Raw genomic sequence first — 22,878 nt, forward strand, 5'->3', positions numbered from 1 at the left:
CAAGGGAAAATAATGTATGAAATAGTAAATACCAATATTAAGACATATTTTGTTAATAAATTACCAGCACCGTCGCATTGGGAAATGGTATGATCGATAACATATTTTATGGGTGACTGTTATTTTTAACATTGCCGCCACATCGGCAGCTGCAAAAATTATGGCGGCTGTCGATATATATATTTACGGTGTAGTGTCAAAAGTTCATATCGATTGTGTTCATCGCGCGTCTGCAACTAGCTGGTCACAACTCAGTAGTTCGACTAATTAAATTTAATCCAAAGTCAACAAGATAAATTAGTGCAACACATTCCAGTGCGCAACACATCTGAGAGGAAGCCTGCAAAACAAAGTAAACCAGCTAAATGTAAATGGTTAGGCACTTTAAAACCAATACAAACACAGCCACACAACGTTTGCATGTGTGTGTGTGTCTGTGCGTGTGTGTATATGGCATACATATGTGAAGTTTATAAAGAAGCGTAGTTTTGTGGAGGCGCATTTTACGTGCAGAGCATACAAAAAGTTCGTAGGCGTTGGAGCTTCGTCAGCAACGGGAGCACATTAGCAGCGGCAGCGGCAGCAGCATAAAATCGATTCCAACTGCATGCGTTTTGTGTGTGTGCGTATGCGTGCGTGTGTGTGTGTGTGCGTGCGTGTTTGTTGCGAACGTAAGAAGCAGAGCCTCACGCGCTTTTCTCCCATGTTGTAGCTAAATTAAAAAAAAATATTTAAGAAAAAAATTCCACATAAAATCGCAGCAAAAATCTCGCGTACAATCTGTGAACGTGACCAGTTGCTACAGCTGAGAGTGAAATATACAATTGAAAGTTTTTACCTTGTGGCATGTTTTGTGAGCCGCAAGCCAAGTTAAACCAGGTATGTGTAATGTAATATCTAATTTAAGCAGTGTAAATATTATATGTTGCTGTCTGTATATAAAAAAAAAATGCGCGCCCATTATTACTATATACGTATGCACACACATGTACATATATAAAAGAGAGTGTTGTGCTTGTGCGTGTGTGTGTGAGTAATTTGTACATAACCTCAATACCTCAATTGATTACGGTCTGCGATAGCGTTCGTGAAACAGGCGTCTACAGCTACATACATATATATGAAATTCCCTACAAGTGTTATTCATTAAATATTAATTTATTAATTGTGCATAGCATATGCACAAAGGCTGCATTTCCTTTGTCAACTTCAATGCAAAATATCCGCAATTTAATTGCACTTGTGTGCATAATGTGCGTGTGTGTGCCTTTGAAAATTGTGAACGTAGACACATATTGCCTATTGCCTATAGAAATATTTGATAAAATGAGTATTTAAAAAATGCCACACAATAAATATTGCTGTAAAATGGAAGCTATTGAAAAGAGCAACAACAATGACGCATATCATTTGTACAAACACACGGTTGCAATCGCACACCGATAAATGAGAACGTATGTGTGTGTGTATGTGTGTGTGTTGTTTGAGAGAGCGGCTGGCCGCTCTCTCTCTCTCACCTTAATATTAAATACAACAACAACAAAACACAATGTTGTCAGCAGCTCAGATGCTCTCCCACCGCCGCCGCCCTCTCGCTGCCGTTACTTGAGCCCGGTTAGAACGCAACTTCTTTCAAATTGCACAAAACAAAAGGTTTTTCTTTTTTAAATACAATTTCTGCAAAAATATATATTTGTAAAAATACATTTAACTTGTGTGCCGGCAAATACAGCTTTCGGTGTTTGGTTTTTCGCAATTCTATTTGCATTTCTAGCATATTCCTTGCGTTTCCGCAAAAACTCCGCCCCGCCCGCCCGCGCCCGCCAGCCAACATTTTCTTGATAAGACCTCAATTTTGTTGCTCGCTCTTCTGAACGAAGTCTGGTTTGGCTTTTGGCTTTGCTGAAGCTTTTGGCTGTTGCCTTCTCTTTTTTCTCTTTTTTTTTATATTTTTTTTTTTTGCTCATTTACCCAAAAAGACGTGAAAACTTGAAAAACGAGTTATAGTTACATACGATCGCACTTCGTTTAAATACCCTTACGTTAGGCTGTGCCGCTTTTTGAATGAACTTTGTAACGCTTTCAACTATTTACTGTTCATATTCAGGAATATATATACAGCTGAGAAAAATAGAGTGAACAATATTTTTTGTAATATTAGAAAACTTGTGAACATGTATTCAATTTGTAGAGCAACATTATTATTTTTTTTGACATTTTCAAAGCATTTTAGAAACTTTTCCAAAACATTTAGAATATCAATTAAGTTAATTTGAAGTTTATATTTCCAATAGGAAGAATCTGCTTTGACTTTTAACATTTTGTTTGGGTCTTGGATCTATTAAAGTGTATTTACAATTCGGCATTAAGCTGTGCTCAGCAGCCTTAGTATTTATTTTGTGTCACCTTCTATGTAAATAGCGACTAGCTCAAGCGATTTGTCTTTGGGCAGCGCCTGCAAGAAATACTCTAGAATTTACAGCGACTTTTCTTCGGCTCAACATTGTTTGTTTGTTTTTTCTTGCCAAGGGCCAAGCCTGAGCAAATCTTGAACCCAACTGTGAAAATCATGTGCGAAATTCTTGGAATTTACAAACAATTTTACTATTTCTTAAGCTTGTTGCATTTTAATAAAGCGCTTGAGCATCTGAAGTAAGGATTTTCTGTAAATGAGCTGTGCTTTCTTAGATACATTTTTGTTGTTTTTAATAAATGTCTTATAAACCATCTTTTGTGGATATTTATATCTATCAACTATTTCAGATCTTTACACAAATATGTTCTTTAACTAAGCAACATTTATAAAAACTAAACAGTTTTTCAGTCTTTTTGACAAGTTCTTATTTTCAAAGGAATGTTTTTCTGCGTTGTTCTTTTGTCCTACATATCTTTGATAAGGACTGGAATTTTAGATGTACGCTTATGTCTGACATATGCACAATTTGGCAATCTATTGCAACATTAAAAAAGCTACATTTATCTAGTCTATATATCTTTCACTTATAAGCATAAAAATTGCTCTCGAATGCAAACCCTTTGAATGTTTTAGAAAACGTGTCTTTCTCAATTTACATAGTCAAAAATTGTTGTTAATTAACAAACTGTTAAACATTCATTAAATATAGTAGGCCCCTTACATACAAATCTTTGAGGCTCTACAAGCAACATTTAGCTTGAATTAGTTTTAGTCTATACTTTAGCAAAAAACAACAACGAACCCTCTTCCACACAGAGAGTATTTTACATATACATTTTGCTCTTTAGGAACTTATCAAAGCTTGTTTGGTTTTTTTTTTTTTTTTTTAGCTGCACTTTTGCAATGTTTTTTGTTTTTGATTTTGCACGTTTTTGCTTATTTTGCACGTAATTGTAAACTATTATCTGATACCACGGAAATTCTTGTAAAATGCAACTCGGCATAAAAATAACAGTTGTTGTTGCTGTTATTGTTGCTGTTGTTCTCGAACTGTTAAGCGTTTCGGTTGCTGCTGCAGCTGCTGTTATTGTTGTCGTTTCTGATATTTACATGTGTGCGTGTGTGTGTGTGCATGCGATATATGTTTTTATTGTTGCGCAATAGCAAACGGCAGCAAAGGGCATCTGAAATTAGTGTATACCAATTAGTTGATAAATTAAACCACCTGAGAACACAGGCACATACATACGGCTAAAAGAAACACCATCGACAGTACCTGGAAGTAAGGCAAATAAACTTGCGTGTGTGGCCCATTGTGCGGCGAGCCGTTGCCAAGATATCAGCACACACACACACACACCCGCGCACACACACACACAAGTGTGGTTGTCCCTTTTGCACTTGTTTTACTTGTAGGTGTATGCGCCAGATTGGGCTCGCGGGCGCTGCTCTTGTAGGCGTTACTCGTCCATGCAACTGCGTGCAAGGCGCCTGCTCGTGAACTTTGAACTTTGGCCGCATGTCATAAGTGTGTGTGTGTCTAAAAACTGTCCACTCGATTTGCATTAACTAACGCATTTGCAGCAGTTGCTGTTGCAGTTCATGTGCAGCTGGCAGGTGACAGTCTCTCGCTTATGCTCTTTCACTGTTAATGTTAAGTTGCCTTTTGGCGCTCTCACTCCGCCCCCGCTGCGCAGTGCAGCAACAGAAGCGAGCGCATGAAAAAGAAATCGATAATTGCAAGGTTTCCATTTCCACCACCACCACAATCATCATGTTGAGCGCACAATTCGCACAAGTATACAGATTTTTATTGACGCTTCGCCGCTGCCGCCGCCGCTGCCGTCGCTACGCTGGCTGCAGTCAGCCCCATTCAATGTTGAGTTGCTCTTTTCTCGCGGCCGATCAAATTCCAACATGTGTTTGACCATTGCGAAGAGCGGAAAGACCAATGCTCTCTGCTGGCCAATGTATGTATGTATGTATGTGCATACATATATGTATGCATATGTACGCCATTGCCATGGTGAGATGGCGTTGGCATCGCCGCAACTTGCATCCACTTTTTTTTTTATTTTTTTTTTACCTCGAACTGTCTGGTTGCTTTCTATGGCCGTTGTGTGCTGTCTGTTTGTATTTGTGCTTCTTCTCGTTTCCGTTTTGACAGCAGCAAAAACTACAATTTCACCACCACTTGCAAAGAATATACACATATGTACATAACTGCATGTTTATGTGTATTGGTGTGCATGCGTGAGTCAAGTGTAAGGTGAGGTGAGGCAAGGTGTATGCCGCGTCGTCGTCGCCGCCGCCGCCGCCGAAACAAAGTGTAACCGTGGCACTGTTGTAGCCAGCTACTCGTCTGTTTGGTTTCTGATTTTCAGTTTTCAGTTTTGTCGATTTCATTATGTACTGCAATATCGCTGTTGCTCGGACTCGTGAGTGTTGCCTGTATCTTTGTCATTGCCTGAGTGTGGGTGTTGTCATCTCTCACCTAGCACGCTCTCATTCTTTCTCTCTCTGGCTAAACAGGGTGTTTGAGCTTGAGCCAACTCGCTATTGACATCACCTTGTTATGCGCGTCATGAGTGTCGCCCGAAACACCCTGTTTGTTGCCGCTCATTGGACAGTCATGCTGACTCTTTCACACTATACAGTTGTGCCTTTTGCACTTACGTAAGCTTTACGTAGACAACTTTATGAGCCATTTTTGCACTTTGCTTGATTTTTCGTCCAGCGTTTTTTTTTAGATTACACATCGAAAATAACCAATTTCGATTAAACTCGTGATCTTTGCTCACTGTCTTAATTTTTGTGGAATTATGGTTTGCTGCTTCCGCTCTACTCCAATGTCAAAATTTTCTGGCCCTCGCGCTTAGCGTGAACACATTGAGCGGCTTGTTGGCTCTCCGAATATACAGCGTGGTTTATTCCGCACACATCCAGCTACTCGGCCGTTTCCACGAAATGTTTTCTGCCACACAGCTTGCAATTTGAACGCACAGCAACAAGACTCGCTACATACCATGGAATAAATGTACGTTGAGTGTAGTTTGTGTATGCCACATATTATGTATATAATATGTATAAAAGCATGTATTTACTTTTATACTCAAAGCAGCATTTTCCCCATTTTTTTTGTGCCCGTCGTAGAGGCTTGATGTTGCGCTGCTGCGTTGCCTCCCTGTTTGATATGCTGCTCGTCGTCCGTTGCCATTGTAGCAATAGCAACAACAGTTACGAAAATGAAAATGAAGAATTCCAAAGCAACACTGCGCGCGCGCATTTACTCTCCCTCTCATCCACCCGTTTCTTTTTTCTGTCGCTCTCTCCCTCTCTGGCTGTTAGCTGCTGGTTCGCTCTCTCCGCATTTCGCGCTCTTTTGTTTCTTTGCTCACACAGGCCGTCGTTTAATCGAAAATGTTTGCGGCGGCGTTAAGACGTACGAAAACGTTTCCTCGCCAAAATTTTGTGAATATCTGTAGAAATTCACTAGGAGGAAAATTGTTAAAAAGTGAATTTAAATTCAATATTGTAAAAGTATTAAAAACACATCAGTTAACCGCGTAGCGTTATTAAATAGCTGAAACGTACAAAATATATTTGTGAAAAACTGCTGCAATACATACATACAATACAATGCTCATATACTGAAGAAGAAAAAGGTGAAAAGTTGTACAGTGTGAAATAAAATCTAGTGGAAAATACTGCGTAAAACGTGAAAGTTTTGAATAACAAGCCAACAGTTTATAGTAAATACACTTATGTATGTATATGTGCATACATACACTTTTCGAATACATACATATGTACGCCGTTTCTGATGTAAGTTCCCTTCCGCGGGGTGAGGAATATTTAAGAAAACCGACCGAACTATTGCCCAAATGTATAAAATCAGTTTAGTTATATGATAATTTATACCATCTGCGTACTTGTTCACAGCTAAAACTTGTGAAAAATACAACATTTTTAGGTTAGGTCAATTTCAATTGGTTTATATACGACGACGGCACACAAACACACACATACAAGCGACATGCACAAAAGACATGCATACATATACATATAAAGCGCACAGACAAAAAGTCGTCGACGGGCTGCTCGCACTCAACACACACACACACACCTTTGAACAGCCACAAACACGCGTATACACACACACACTCACACACATACGTTTTTAACATTGCTTTTGGCTTGCTTGTGAACTGACTGTATTTTTTCAACGTAGTGTCGTTTTATTTTCGTTCGTTCATTCGTTCGTTCGTCCGTCTGTTCTCAGTTCGTGCGCTTATCTCGACTTTTGCTTTGATGCGCCATTCGCATGAACGTCTGTCTATATATTTTGTGCATATATATAAATATATATACACATAACATATACGCGCATTTTTTTTAATGTGTGTGCGTGCATATATATATATAAATGGGCTCCCAACACAGAATAGCTAACTGGCAGCTGGCTTGGCCTGCGGCTCCAAGAGCAATCACCAACGTCTCTCTGACTCTCTCTCTCTATCTCTTTTTATACAACTGCATGAGTGTGTTTCAATGAGAGCATCTTCGCTCACAACTGTTCGACTACTTGGGCTATGAGCTTGAATCTACCAGTCTACCTTCTGGTTTATTGTTCTTGTTTTGTATTCTATTCTGTTTTACTCAAAACCTATAGTATGTATGCATACATTCATATACATATATATATATATGTAGGTACTTAATTCTCTACACATCCATATGTTTTATGTATTTGCAAAATTTATTAATAGCACACAGTGTTACCCAGCGTGAGTGCAAAAGCGGCAAAAAAAAAAAAAACTTAATACACTAATAAAGAAAAAATACAGTGCTAAATAATAAGAAGTTCCCGTTGAAGCTAAATGTTTTTGCATATTTGCCTACATTTGCGTTATTCCCTGCTGTGTATACATAACAAAACAGATAAGATAATAGACGTGTGCACGTAATACAGCTATGATGAATAAAAAGAAAGAAAAAAATGGAGGGAAAATTTGCCCACATGTCTCCCCTTCACACATACACACAGGCACACATACGCGCGCACACCAACAATTACAACGAACGCCCCAATTTTGCTCGAGCAAGCTCTGCAACGGTGCTCACCGCGAGAGCGACAAATATAAACGCAGATGTGTGTGTGTGTGCGAGTTATAGCTGGCGGTCATAGTGCTCCAAAATACAGACATCAGCACGCCAGAGCAATAACAACAAAAGGCCACACGCAGTTATTGAGTGGGAGAGAGAGACAGAGTGAGAGAGAGAGAGCGGCATGTCGAGAGAGCGTGAGTGGGGAAAATGAGAGAGTCGTGTGTCGCGACAAACGTTTTCAACTTGTTTTCGCATTTGGCCATAACACTTGAAGGATTATTTGCTGCGGGAGGCGCAACACAGCACGGCACACGCTCTCTTGATAACCAAAAAGTGTGTTGTCTGCTGGAGCCCCGGTCCGGTACAGTTTTCAAATGCAAATTACTGTAATTTGATGTTTACAAATGCACATACCTTAAACGTTTGCACAATGTGAATTCACCAAAATTTGCTAGGCACATTCACAGAGGAGGTGGCAATGGAGTCATTCTCATACCATGGTATTTTTGTTTCACTGCCTCCCGCTAGCATATACAACATGCATACATATATGCATATACACGCACACATTCACATTCGGGCTCTTCTAAATTCAAGTTATATTTACACTTTTAACGACACGAAAACGCACTCACTGCTGAACACAAGTGGCTTGGTGGCTTGCTTCTCGTTCTTGGCTGTTGTAGTTGCCACTACAGAGCGCCCGCCAAATACTTGTTTATAGTTGTTGCTGTCGTTGAGCCATCGTTAAAAAACAAAAAAAAAAAAAAAGGAAAAAAAAACCTTTGAAAATATTCAAACTGCGCCACAAAACAAATATTCGGCCCTCTTTCTCTTGCTCTCTTGTAGCATGCGCGTGTGTGCTCGCTATCGCTCTCTTGCATGTTGCTGCAGCAGAAACGAAAGAAAGAAGGAAAGCAAGGAGAGCAACAGCCGCCTCACCACCACCACCACCACCATCACCACCACCACAACCACTCTACGTACTCATACTCATTCTTTTGTGTGACGGCTGCTGCGCGGCCTGCCTCTTGTAAATCGTGTAGATACAGGCAAACACCCTGTGCACCCCCTTCGGAAGCCCCCTCGCTCTTACGTTACATACTCGCTGTGGTTTTTTTTCTTTTTATATATGCAAGTTGACGTCGTCATCGTCGTGCATGGGTCATAAAAAGCTTTCAGCATTCTCTTGGCTGCTGCCCTCCCTTGCCAGTTTTTACTGTACCCGTTAAAAACAACAAAGCGCGCGCGCCCAATTCCGGTTGCGCTTACTTACACACATGCACACACACACGCACACACATACACAACTGATGGCTCTCCGATCTGATGGGCGCTCTGCTGCTGCTGCTGCTATTATTGTAGATGTTGTTGTTGTTGTTATTGGCTGCGGACAAAGAGATAATTTTCTACTACACGCATACGTGCGCATACATAGTTTAGTGAGTGTGTTTGTGTGGCTAGAGTGAAGAATTTGTTATCCAAAAAATTGTCATTTGATTGGAAATTGTTGAAAGTAAAATTAATAACACAAAAACTGCACCAAAACCAATATGAAAAAAAAAGAAGCGAGCAATTTGATGTTGCTTTTCAATAGGAATAATAAATGCATATCGGCTATCGATATAAATATATCGATAAGTATCGATGCTTAGAAGTTATCAGCTGATGCTAGACCTGCTCGAAGTCAATGTGATCGCCAGCAGATTTATTGTTATTGTTATTGTTTTTGTTATATTTTTTTTGGGGTCTTAAAAAAGAAGTATGTCATCGTCGGCATTTGGCTGTGTGGGGTGAGTGCTCCATATGCCAAATGCGTGTGTATGGGTGCGTGTGCGTTCATTCTACTAATTTCACGCTTATTTAATTTCTTGTATTTCCTTTTTGTTTGCAGTGATTGCTGCGACAGCGACAAGAGAAAGAACACAACAGCAACAGCGACTGCGACGTGGCAGCGCTAGAGACAGACGCCGAAACCTTAACTCTAATCAATTGAGAAAAAGGAAATTAGTTTGAGCATTATTGCTGCCGGCCGCTAAAGCGGACTGGGCGCGTCTATATCCAAATGCATAGACAACAAAATCACCAAACAGAACAACATATGTTGGATACACGAGCAGAGCAAGTGCTGCAGTCCAGTTACCAGTTACGACCACGACCGTTTGTTGCCTATTATATACGCTCGTAGAGAGCGTTATCCAACTCTCCCCAACCGGCGGCGGATTCCAGGCCCCCCCTCAACATCAGCATCAACAATAACAACAACAAGTCGTAATAATTTAGACTAGAGCAACAGTGCAAAGCCCAGCCACAAGAGACAGCAGGAGGAGATCGGACAACAACACAATACAGTACTTCAATTCCTTTTAAGCAAGCATGATGAAACGAACGCGCATCGATGAAGTCCAATTTGGCACACGCACCGGCCCAGGACCGGGCGGTGGCGGCGGCGCCGGTGTAGGTGCCAACAGTGCCACAACTAGCGTTGGCGTCAATACAGCCGGAGGCGTTACCATCGGCACTGTGGTACCAAATGCACACAGTGCCACAATCAGCGGCATCGGTTCGATACACCATCGCATATTGACGCCGCAGCATGGCGGCGCCCAGACCATTGCCTATTTGCCGTCCACAACGCCGACGGCAACGAATCTTAAAACAACGAGCAGCATTGTCGATAGCGCCAGCACCGGCGCCCAAACAAACGTCACTGGCGTCGGTGGCCCCGGCGCCGGCGGCGTTGTCGTCTCAACGGGCAGCGCGGCCACCCAAACCTTGCAGTATACCACATGTAAGTCCAGTGCAATTTTCGGCATACCACATTTTGTGCTCATGACGTGTCTTTTTCTTTAATATATGTATTTCGCTTGCGCAGCTTATAGCGTTGCCTCGATTCAAGCGGGCGGCACTCTGAAGGCCAGCACAACGGATGGCAACGCGGTGCAAATACATGTTACAGGCGGTACTCCAGTTGCCGCATCAGCGGCCGGTGGCGGCGGCGGCGGCTCCCAAACGGTGTCCAGCAGCTGTCAGACGGGCAACATACGTCAGCGCACGATAAGCGGCACCCAAACGAACGCGACCAGCAGCAGTCTGACAACAACAGCACAGCAGACGCAGCCGGCGGCACAGCTGACAACACCGCCCAACGGTCCGGGCGCAGCTGGAGCTGCAGCCGGAGCAGGCGCTGGCAACAGCACGCCACCGCAGGGCGGACAGTCGGCGGTTGGTGGCGGCGGCAGTGCGGCGCCTCGTCTTAAGGTCGAGGATGCACTCAGCTATCTGGATCAGGTTAAATACCAGTATTCCGATCAGCCGCAGATCTACAACAATTTCCTGGACATCATGAAGGAGTTCAAGTCACATTGCATTGACACGCCCGGCGTTATTGAGCGCGTCTCCACGCTATTTAAGGGCCACACGGAGCTCATCTATGGCTTCAATATGTTTCTGCCGCCCGGCTATAAGATTGAAATCCATTCCGATGCGCTCGGCTGCTCTGTGCCGGTTGTCTCGATGCCATCGCCACCCGGTGCGCCCAGCAGCACGGGCACGGTGCACATGATTGCCGCCGCCGGCAACAGCCCATTGGCGAGCAGCGTGAATGCGCATACAACGCTCAAGCCGCTGGCACAATCCCAGGGTCCAGGTGGCCCCGGTGGTGCGGCTGCCGCTGCTGCAGCGGCTGTGGCCCAGATACAAACGGCTGGCGCCGTCAATTTGATGACACACGGTGGCGCCTCGCTCACCCAGACAACCATACACGCATTGCAGCCAACAACTGTTGCTGCGGCTCAATCGCCGGGCGGTCATGTGCACGTCACAAGCAGCTCAGCCCCGGCACCAGGCAGCGTTGGCGTTGGCGTCGGTGTCGGTGTCGGAGTCGGTGTGGGTGTATCGCCTTATGTGCCACAGAACTATTCAAGGGATCGGGCTGAGCAGCGTGCAACCATAACGCCAACGGGTCCGGGTCAGGTGGCTGCATCGGTGTCATCCACGGCTGGTTCTAACATTTCCGTTGGCCCACCGACGCCAAATTCATTAAGTGAGCTAAGTCCACACGCAGGGCCCGCTGCACAGCACAATCTACATCACATCCAGCAGGCGCATCAGTCCATATTGCTCGGCGAGACGACGGGCCAACAGAATCAGCCGGTGGAATTCAATCACGCCATAACCTATGTGAATAAAATCAAGGTAAGCAGCTAACTGAAATCCCTTACAATTAATCCTTATAATAATGCGAGATATCTTCTGTCCTCCGCAGAATCGATTCCAAAGCCAGCCGGCCAAGTACAAGAAATTCCTGGAAATACTGCACGCCTATCAAAAGGAGCAGAAGGTCATGAAGGAGGGCAGCACCGGCAGCGGCCTGAATCAGGGCAAGATGCTGACCGAACAGGAGGTCTACACGCAGGTGGCCAAGCTCTTTGGCCAGGACGAGGATCTGTTGCGTGAATTTGGACAATTTTTGCCGGATGCCACCAATCATCAATCCTCTGCTGCCGCTGCCGCCGCTGCACAATACATGTCCAAGTCGTCGTCGCTGCACAACGATCATCACAACAAGCAACAGCAGCAGCGCACCACAACGACGGCCACGTTAAGCGGCGGTGCACACATTAGCATGTCCACGGCCTCGCCATCGACGGTGCCCAACAGTGGCTCCCCCTTGCACCTGAGCAGCGGGGCGACGCTCTCGCAGATCGATAGCAGCAGCGCGCATGCGCATGCCGCTGCCATTGGCAATCTGTCGGCCGTCAATACCAGCGTCAGCATCAAGTCCTGCGCCGTGCAGCAGAATCACATTATCAGTGGCAGCATCTTTGAGAAGGAGTACCATGGACTGGGACAACAACAACAACAGCAGCAGCAGCAACAACAACTGCAGCAGCAGCAGCAACAGCAGCGGCATCAGGGTCTGCCGCCGCCGCATCTACTCTCGAGCGGCACGCCGCCCAGTGGTCTGCGCGGCAGTGTGGTCGGCGTGGGCGCTGTGCTGGATCAGCGCAATAATCATCATGCGCAAAAGTATGTGGCCCAGCATCCGAACATGTCGCAGAAGAAGTCGCCCAGCTATGGCGGCATCTCCAGTCTGCAGCATCTGCCACATCTGAACGACAATTCGCTGGATCGCAATTCGCCAAATATTGCCAGCTATGTGACGCCGCCGCAGCAGCTGCCCGCCCATCCGCATCCGCATCACAATGCGCACAATTCGAGCAGCAGCGGCGGCAGGCGGCAGGCAGTGGATGAGCTGGGAGCCGCATCGGTATCCAGTGGTATGGGCAGCGCCAGTGTCGGCAGCGGACCGCCGCCGGCGAAACGACCAAAGCCCTATTGTCGGGACGTCAGCTTCTCGGAGGCGTCGCGCAAGTGCACCATCTCGGATGCGGCCTTCTTTGACAAGGTGCGCAAAGCGCTGCGCAGTCCCGAGGTCTACGACAATTTCTTGCGCTGCCTGACGCTCTTCAATCAGGAGATTGTGTCCAAAACGGAGCTGCTGGGACTTGTGTCGCCGTTCCTGATGAAGTTTCCGGATCTGTTGCGCTGGTTCACCGATTTTCTCGGTCCGCCCATGTCCGGCCAGGTGGGCGGCTCAGCCGGTGGTGCTGGCGGGCTCATCGATGGCCTGCCGCTAGCTGCAACCCAACGGCAGGGTAGCAACAGCAGCTCGCATGAGCGGGCGAGCAGTCACCAGAGCACAGACTATGTTCAAGATGTGGACTTGTCGCTGTGCAAGCGTTTGGGCGCCTCCTACTGCGCCCTGCCGCAGTCCACGGTGCCGAAGAAGTGCAGCGGACGGACGGCTTTGTGCCGCGAGGTGCTCAACGATAAGTGGGTCTCGTTTCCGACCTGGGCCAGTGAGGATTCAACGTTTGTTACCTCGCGCAAAACCCAGTTCGAGGAGACCATCTACAGGTGAGTGTCGGATCCGTTTCTACTCTCTTTCTGCTCACTCCCCCACAACTGCATCCTTTGCACCTTGCACCCATCCTCACTTGTCTGTCCTTCACTTTCTGTTTTTCGTTTCTTTTTCTGTTTCTGTTCTTTTCGTGACGGTTTCTGTTTCTGTTCTTTGGCTTTCGTTTATATTTTATGAATTAACCAATCAACAAACGCTCTAAACAAAAGGAATATTCACAGAACGGAGGACGAGCGTTTCGAGCTGGATCTGGTGATCGAGGTGAACAGCGCCACGATACGTGTCCTGGAGAATGTACAAAAGAAAATGTCGCGCATGTCGCCCGAAGAGCTGGCCAAATATCATTTGGATGATCATCTGGGCGGCACGTCCCAAACGATCCACCAGCGGGCGATACATCGCATTTACGGCGACAAGTCCGGCGAGATAATCCAAGGCATGAAAAAGAATCCCTCCGTGGCGGTGCCCATAGTCCTCAAGCGGCTCAAGGTCAAGGAGGAGGAGTGGCGGGATGCACAAAAGGTTTGCGACAACATTTTTACATCATTTTATGCGATATTTCAACTCGGATTTCTTTTTGCAGAACTTCAATAAACAATGGCGCGAACAGAACGAGAAATATTATCTCAAGTCGCTGGACCATCAGGCAATCAATTTCAAGCCCAACGACATGAAGGCCCTGCGCTCCAAGAGTCTCTTCAATGAGATCGAGACGCTCTACGATGAGCGTCACGATCAGGACGATGATGCCATGGAGGCGACCGGGCCGCATCTGGTGCTGCCTTACAAGGATAAAACCATACTGGACGATGCGGCCAATCTGCTGATACATCATGTCAAGCGCCAGACGGGCATCCAGAAGCAGGAGAAGCAGAAAATCAAACAGATCATTCGACAATTTGTGCCTGACCTATTCTTTGCGCCCCGACAGCCGCTCAGCGACGATGAACGCGATGACGGTAAGCAGCAAAAACAAGTCGCCCCCAAACTAGAAACATTCAGACAAACAACACATTAATTTAATTATATTATTAATTTTTTTTTTTCGTATGCACATAATAGAGCTTTGCATGTTTTACACACAATTAGTCATTTATTATTTGTATTATCGTATCGTAGAATTTACATTCAATTCAATTTTTAAACCAAAAAAGCACTTAAAAATTCAGGAATTTAGTCAATTCGGTAACTCTCCAAGCGCAGCCAACTTAACTGCCTATTAAATTCTGGCAACCCTGAAATCTTGTGCTCATCTATTAACTGTTTTTTGCTAAGTTTGTTCCAAGTTAAACAGAAAAATGGCTTTAGAGCGTTGCCACTTTGTTGGTATTTGGGTTCACTTAGAGAATATTTACAAAAGCGTTTTTATTTTTTTAAATATTCCTAATTAATTTAAATATTAAAAAAAAAAAAAGTTATCAATTTATTTAAATTAATGAATTAGCGTGGCGTAGCCAACCTAATAAAGTAATTAAGGAATTAGAAAGCCAAAAATTAGATAGCTCTGACAACAGTTTTTAATTAAAATCAATTATTTATTAAAGAATAAATAACTGCAATTTGTAGAAATCATGACCCTGTACACACACATAAGCACAAGCGTTCCATATTTATTTGAATTTCACACATAATTTGTTTATATTTAATTAAAAAATATTGATTTTTTATTGCTACTAACAATTATTTACATATCCAATAGATATATATATATTAAACAAAAAACTAACCCAGCATTTAAAACATAATTAATGTATGTATTTATTTAAAAAAAAAAACAACAAAATCGAAACAAAAAGCCCAATTGTTAATTTCAAGTATTTTAACTTAGTGAATGTTTTTCGTTTTCTTTTTCTTTTTTTCTTCTATTCGCAAAAAAAAAAAAAAAACGTAAATTTGAACTGAATTGAAATTGGCAAATCATTTACCGTTCGTTCGCAAACAAATTTGCATAAATAATTTGTAATTTAATCAACCGTAATTTGAAATGCATAATTTTGTTGACTAACAAAACGCCCAACGACCAAATGGGCGGCCACAACGAACATCACCGACCCAACGTATACACTACGATCACCACAAACCACACAAAACAATCCTTGTTGTTGTTGTTGTTGTTGTTGCACGCCTTTCTCTATAGCCTTTCCATTTTTGGTAGATGACACTAAAATGGAAGTCGACTCGCCAACGAGTCGTGCCCCCAAAGGGGTCGGCAGCGGCGGTGGCGGCACGCTCAGCGAGAGCGCCTCGCCGGCGCGCAGCAATGCGAGCAGCAGCAGCAGCGGCGGCGTCGGCGTTGGCGTTGCCAGCGCCAGTGGAGCACCTGTAACGACGGCCATTAAAAAGGAGCCCGAGGATACAATCAACAAAATGCTGCCAGCGACAACGGCAACAGCAACAGCTGCAGCTGCTGCTGCTGCTGCAACAGCCGACGATGCAACGCCGTCCACCTCATCAGCCGCCGCAGCTGCGGCAGCGGCAGCAACAACAACAGTTGATGCCAAAGATAAGCCAGATCCAGATGCGACGCATCGAACAACAGGAGGCGGCGGCGGCGTCGGCGCCGAGGAAGCATCAAAAACAGCCGCAACGGCAGCGAGTCCCAGGCGGAGCGAAGAGGCTGCAGCAACGACGACGTCAGCAGCAGGAGCAGCCGGCGGCAACGATGTGAATGTCAAGCAGGAGCAGAGCGAAGACTGTGCGAATCCCTCTATGTTGCCAGCGCATGCGCAGGGTCAGCGTGAGGTAAGTGCAATTGCTAAAAAAAAAAAGCTCCACTGAAGGTTTACTAATGCCAGATTTGCTTGCTCCTTTCTCAACTTTAGGATGAATCCTATTCGCTGTTCTTTGCCAACAACAATTGGTACCTGTTCCTGCGCCTGCACGCCATCCTCTGCGATCGTCTGCACGTCATGTACGAGCGGGCGCGTCTTCTGGCCATCGAGGAGGAGCGGTGTCGCGTGAATCGGCGCGAGAGCACAGCGACGGCATTGCGCCTGAAGCCCAAACCAGATGTGCAGGTGGAGGACTATTATCCCACGTTTCTCGATATGCTGAAGAATGTGCTCGACGGCAACATGGACTCGAATACCTTTGAGGACACCATGCGCGAAATGTTTGGCATCTATGCCTACATATCCTTCACGCTAGATAAGGTAAGCTGCTCAAACGATGATGAATCCATAAGCGAACTATTCAATCTCATGTTTTCCCAATTGCCAACAGGTTGTTTCCAATGCCGTGCGACAGCTGCAGAACTGCGTCACAGAACGTGCCGCCCTCGACTGCGTGGAGCTATACGCCAGCGAGCAGAGACGCAACAGCACCGGCGGCTACTGTCGCGACGCCCACAAGAGCTACGAGCGCGAGCTGGGCTACCAGCGCAAGGCGGAGAGCATCCTGAACGAGGAGAACTGCTTCAAAGTGTACATTGTATGTCTGGCAGTAACTTATCAATTGTGTTCAATCCGAAATCGAATACCCTAACAATATCTTTTGGCAATTACAGTACAAGATCGATTGTCGCGTGACCATTGAATTGCTTGACTCGGAGCCGGAGGAGGTCGAGAAGCCGGCCGCATTAAAAGCGCAAAAGTTTAGCAAATATGTGGAACGCTTGGCCAATCCAGCAATGGGCGCCGGCGGCGGCAGCAGCAGCAGTAGCAGCAACAACAACAACAGCAGCAGCAACAACAACAACAGCAACAACAATAACAACAACAACAACAGCAATCAGACAGCGTCAGGCAATGACAATCTAGTGGAATCGTCCGATATCAAAACGGAGGAGGAAGAGGAGAACGCTGAGGTGAGTGGAGGCCATTAAAAAGAAAAAGAAATAAGCGTATCTAAGCGTATCGGCTACATCAGCTAGAGCAGCAGCTTTGTGTGTGCTTGACGAGTGGTTAACCATGTTGTTTGTGTTGTATTCTCTGTTGTGTTCATTTGTTTGTTTGTTTGTTTGTTTTGTTGTTGTTCAGTTTAGTAACGACTTTTGAATCATTAACTTAAAAATAGAAGTCTTCAAAGCAACTTGTCAATAAAATTTCGATAGTCAAAACTATCTATCTGTATGTTTATAACAATGGAATAACTGTATATAACTAGTCTAAAGTGCTCTGCTATATATATTAAACAAATTCCGAAATAAAATTGATCCATATAAAAAGAGTATTTGCCAGTCAGCTGTCCGTGTCAACATGTTCCCATGCTTTGAATATTTCGATTAGATTCTAATAAGAAATTCTCATACATAAATTCCCATACGGAACATTATTACAGTTGCAATAGTACAAATCAAAGCCATCGATACTGTGGTTAAGAAGAAATCGACTTGAACTTTTTGAAAGAAAAAAGAAAAAACCAATTACGAACCAGACAGTTACTTAATTTTTACCTTTACATATGTACATATACATGCATATCGTATTGCTCGAATGTATTGCGTTTGTGTATATATATATATATATTTGTGTTTCTCTCTTACTTCATCCACTTGTCCTCACAGTTCACAAACTGTTGACAGTTATATTTGATATTTGTTTTTTTTTTTTTTCGATTATGATTTTGCGGGCCCTTTTGCGCTTTACGCACATTTTCTACTTTTTCTACAACTTTCATTTTATCGTTCTCTTTTCTTTCCGTTTCGTCTCTCTCATTTCAACATGCCGCCTACCAATCGCCCACATATCCGTATGCGAAACAAACTTGCAAAAAAAAAAAAAAAAATACCGAAAAAAACGAAAAAAAAAAAGAAGGAAAATGTTCACTAATTAATGCTTTTTTCTGCATTTTTTCTCTCATTTTTTCCACTTTATTTTTTGTACCAGGTCAATTCCAAGGCTTGAAATAACAAAATAGTTTTGATAATTTCATTGAATAAGAAGAAGAAAAAGTCGTATTGCAAAATGAAATAGTAATAAATAAATTTGTTTTTTGAGATTAACCAACCAAAAACCGCAACAACAAAAACAACGAAAACAGTTCTCATCCCCCCCTCCCCTCCACCATCTGCACCCCACATATACACGCATACACACACACATTCAAACCCATCCATCCAATCACATTATACATACATAGAACATTTGAATGTAAAAAGTCGAATACCATAATTTATACATTAACATATGTAAATTTTAGTACATACCCAAAATGAACATATAAGTTAAAATGCATATATTAATATGTTAACTAGTAGTTTCCAAATAATATTCATAGGCACGCATTTATTGCAACTTATTTCTAATTTTGATTATGTTTTTTGTTCGTTCGTTCGTCTTCAAAGGAAGTATTACAAAATGTACTAAAACAATGCCCAAGCACAGCTAAAGCCAAGCAAGCGCAGAGATAGTTAAATCTAAAGAGAGCGCCAGAGCGAGAGAGAGAGAGAGCGAGAAATTATAGTAATGGGTGGACAGTGTATGCGTGCATGTGTTTGTGTGTGGTGAATAGCATATGGTGATCGGTTGCTACATATCGATATGTTATCGAAAGCTATGTTAAAAGCAAAAACAACTGTAAATAATGTTTGTATGTATGTATTATCGTCTAGCTTAAGTGTTCAGCGTAGCAAATTTTTGTAAAGAGAGGACAAACTGAGAGAGCGAGAGTGAGTGAGAGATTACTTTAGAATGCAGCCTGCTCTTACAGCAGGCAGCCCGTAGGCGTGTTATATGTATATATAACACGCACACACACACACACACACTCATATAAATATATATATACATATATATATATTTAACAAATTTTTATAACTTCACTACAAAATTACAAAGCATAAATATATATAACTGAGCATTTGATGACGTATAAACGTTGTTTAGGTTCTTTAAATTGGGTTTCTCTCGTTTGTTTTTGCATTTGTTTGTTGTTTTTTGGGTTTTCCTTTTTGGGCTTAGTGCAGCTGCCGTGTGGCATACATACACACACACATACGCACATGATGTGAGTGTGTGTGTGTGTGTTAGTATACGCTTTTAAGTTTTACGCAAAGGTAAGTTATGCCTGACCTTGTTATGCATAAAAATTCATTTAAAATTATGTAGCTAAACATGTATTTGTATCAAAGGCGATTCGCTTTTAAAATGTGTGATTATTTTCATTCTGTTTTGTTAACGAATGTGATTGTTTGTGTGTGTGTGTGTGTGTGTCTCTCTGTGTCTGTGTGTGTGTGTCCAGTCTTGGCCTGGTACCTAGCCACAAATTGTGCCTCCTTGGTTCTTCTTCTTTTAGCTTGTCCTGTAGTGTCTATTATTGTTTGTTGACTCATTTCCCACGCACACACACACACACACACACACACACGCACACACCTACACACGCATACCTTAGGCTTAAGTACCTTTACTTAATTTACTTGTCAATTTGTGTTTTTTTGTGAAAGCATGTTCAAATTGCATTTACAATTTGTTGTAAGTTTCGTGCCATAAACAAGTTAACTAAATGTCATTTTCTTTTTGTTTTGTTTTTTGTTTTTTTTTTTCGCCTCCCTTCTCACTCTTGCAGCTGGTGCGCGGCGCTCGCAAAGCGCGTTTTCTGCTGCGCAACAAGCGACGCTCGCAGCTGCACGAGGAGCAGGTGCGTCAGCTGTTCGAACAGAAGCGCAGCTGCAGCGGCATCGAAGGGCACGCTGCTGCGGCCGAGACGACGCCAAATGCCGGCAACAACAATATAAATAACAACAATAACAATAACAACAACAACAATAGTTGGAGCAAACGTGCACCTGAACGCTTGGGCGCCTCACAGGTGGGCCTGGCGGAGCAGTATGCGTTCAATGACCGCGACGAGATAAGCACAAATGCCAGCAACGGGCGCTGCTTTGTGACCAGCAAGAATCTCAATCTACTCAAATACGATGCAGTGCGTCGTGCCAAGAAGGTGAGTCGGACCCTTCTCAAGTGCCATACTAGACAACTAACCCCCTCTCCTTTCACCCGCGCAGAGTCATTGCCGCGTTACACAGGCCAAGTACACGCGCTTCCAGAGCTACGTCAACAGATGGCTGCAGCAACACGTCAGCGAGCAGCTGCAGCAGCACTGCAGCGACTGGCTGCTGGGCAAGACGCCCGAGCAGATCAATGCCAGCGGCTGGGGCGCCACCAGCAGAACGAAGTCGCTGCAGCAGAAGGACACGTCCAAGACGCCGTATCGCGTCTACACGCGCTACAAGGTGCTGCAGTCGGGCGCCGCAGCAACTGTTGCAGGTGCAACAGCAACAGCAGGTGCAGCGCCAGCAGCAGCAGCAGCAGCTGCCACTACAACAGCAAATGCCAATGCAGCAACAGTTGCCGCTGCCGTTGCAGCAGCCGCTGCAGCAAGCACGCACATAATTGTCAACAGCAGCAACAGCAACATCAACAGCAGCAGCAGCAGCAGCAACAACAGCAACAACAGCAACAACATGATAAATGCCGACACGACAGCAACAACAACAACAGCAGCAACAGCTGCGACTGCAACTGCAACAGCTGCTGCTGCTGCTGCAACGCCGCAGCAACATTGCAACAGCGCCGCAGCAGCAGCTGCTGCTGCCACGGCGGGCAGCGCGGAGGCTGCGCTGCAGCAGGTGCGACCCATGGAAAGCTAACCGGCAGCCGTTGCAATAGCCAGCTGGTCGAGCGCTGCGTTCCTGTGAAGCAGCTGCCACGCCACATGAGCTTCACTGTATACAAAACAAAAACAAAAAATGAATTCAAATTTGTGATAGCAGTTCCTGGACACAGTTGCAGACCTGGCCTGGCTATTGGATTAAATTGCGTTTCGATAAATGGCAACAACAACAACAGCAACAACAGCAACAACAAGCTCTTTTTCACTTTGTACAAAAGTCATTTAAATTGTAGGCGTAGTATTGCTCCTAATAATAATAATAATAACAATAATTATAAATATTGTAAGCATACTACAACATCTTGAGTAGCGTTTAGTGTTTAGTTTAATGATAATGGCAGCGTTTCTAGTTGTTAAGCGATTTACACTCTCACACACACACACACACACACACACACTGACACTGACACACACACATATACCCTACAAGTTGTTGCAGTCGCTCCTCTAAAAAAAAAAAAAAACCAAAATATAAACAATTTCTGGAAACTGAAAACTTTTGTCGGACAGTGTAGTTCGTTCGTGCTAATTAAGTTGATATCAACGTCTGTTTAGCTTTTAAGGAATTTTATGAACACACAGAACTTTTAATTTTACATCAAATTTCACGTATTTTTATACATAAACAAAAAAAAAAAAAACATAAACCTTGTACAATTCCTTGTGAATACTATTGATTACACGCCTATTTTATAAGCTTAATTTAAGTTGTAAAAATCATATGAGCTAATTAAAAAACAAAAACTAAATATATCGAAAATGAAACATTACATTTACAAAATTGTGCTCAACTGGGTGGCAATTGGATGAAAAGTTATTCACAAAAACTGCAGCGGAAATCGCAAAAATCTCTGTAATTATTTAATTGACTTAACATTCGATCTGCCTGTAAATTTATATATATATGTATGTGTGTAAGAGATTACAAAGTGAAAAGTTCACACACGTTTAATTACTATCGGTTAGCAAGAGAGAGCGAGAGAGAGACATCTTTATACGCACATCACTAGCAAAGCAACGGTTAAAGTTGAAGCAGAAGAAAGGAAGCGAGTAATATGAAAGTAAGAAAAGTGAAAAAAAAGTGAATTACAGTGTTTTAGCAGCGATAAAATTGTATAATATATATGATTATAATGAATGTAAGTTTTATTGAATTTACAAACTCAGAAATTACTGCAAAAACTCAAATCATAACCTTTTATTGCAGTGCAGCTGGAATAGAACTTGGTCTGCTTGGGGTAAGCGAACATACATACATACAGACATTATTATACTGCGCTCAATGGCATGCAATACATACATACAAACGTATATATGTATATGTGTGCGTGCATACATATTTAAATGCGTAATTACATATCTGCCAGCCAACATTAAAGTATGCGTGTATGTATGCATGCTTGTATTTACATGTCGTTATGCATTATGCATATATATACATATATGCATGCATATACATACATATTTATATGCAAATGCAAAACAACTTGCATGCACAAATATGTAAATGCACGTATACATATATATACATATATATGTACCAGCCTATGGGCACTCATGAATTCAAAAATATGTAAATATGTACATAAATATGTATATGCATGCACAAATATGTAAATGGAATCATACATTGTTAAAAAATCATACCTGTATGTACGTATTTTTGTATATATCCATTAACATATTTAGGCATGCATTATGCATGTATAAATATATATATGTAACTACATACATAAATATATTCATGATAAATATGTATGTAAATACATGCAATCATGCATGTATGCATGTATTAATGTGTAAATGCATACAC

At 43.3% G+C, this 22,878-nt stretch overlaps 1 protein-coding gene and 1 long non-coding RNA gene across 9 annotated transcripts; one reads left to right on the top strand and one right to left on the bottom strand.

Annotated features, from left to right (window-relative positions):
- The first annotated feature begins 205 nt into the window (after positions 1–205).
- Positions 206–21,574, top strand: Sin3A (SIN3 transcription regulator family member A). 7 transcript variants are annotated; one of them, XM_032436144.2, is made up of 12 exons: positions 207–879; positions 9,420–10,316; positions 10,401–11,722; positions 11,793–13,447; positions 13,661–13,973; positions 14,035–14,410; positions 15,589–16,193; positions 16,274–16,603; positions 16,674–16,880; positions 16,957–17,256; positions 19,959–20,333; positions 20,398–21,574. In XM_032436144.2, the coding sequence occupies exons 2-12, from the start codon at positions 9,902–9,904 to the stop codon at positions 21,040–21,042; spliced, it is 6,543 nt and encodes a 2,180-aa protein (XP_032292035.1). In that variant the 5' UTR covers positions 207–879; positions 9,420–9,901; the 3' UTR covers positions 21,043–21,574. The 7 variants fall into 7 exon arrangements, with proteins under 7 accessions (XP_032292039.1, XP_032292041.1, XP_032292040.1 ...); XM_032436147.2 differs by having other exon boundaries at positions 15,607–16,193; XM_032436146.2 differs by having other exon boundaries at positions 13,673–13,973.
- On the bottom strand, positions 3,252–5,749 carry LOC116650932 (uncharacterized). 2 transcript variants are annotated; one of them, XR_004303937.2, is made up of 3 exons: positions 5,521–5,667; positions 3,662–5,433; positions 3,252–3,600 (listed from the first exon to the last, which is right to left on the bottom strand). It is a non-coding gene; the product is annotated as an uncharacterized lncRNA (long non-coding RNA). The 2 variants fall into 2 exon arrangements; XR_004303936.2 differs by having other exon boundaries at positions 3,662–5,749.
- Positions 21,575–22,878: the final 1,304 nt, after the last annotated feature.

Source organism: Drosophila virilis, chromosome 5 (genome assembly GCF_030788295.1).
Source record: "Drosophila virilis strain 15010-1051.87 chromosome 5, Dvir_AGI_RSII-ME, whole genome shotgun sequence".
Classification (NCBI taxonomy): Eukaryota; Metazoa; Arthropoda; class Insecta; order Diptera; family Drosophilidae; genus Drosophila; species Drosophila virilis.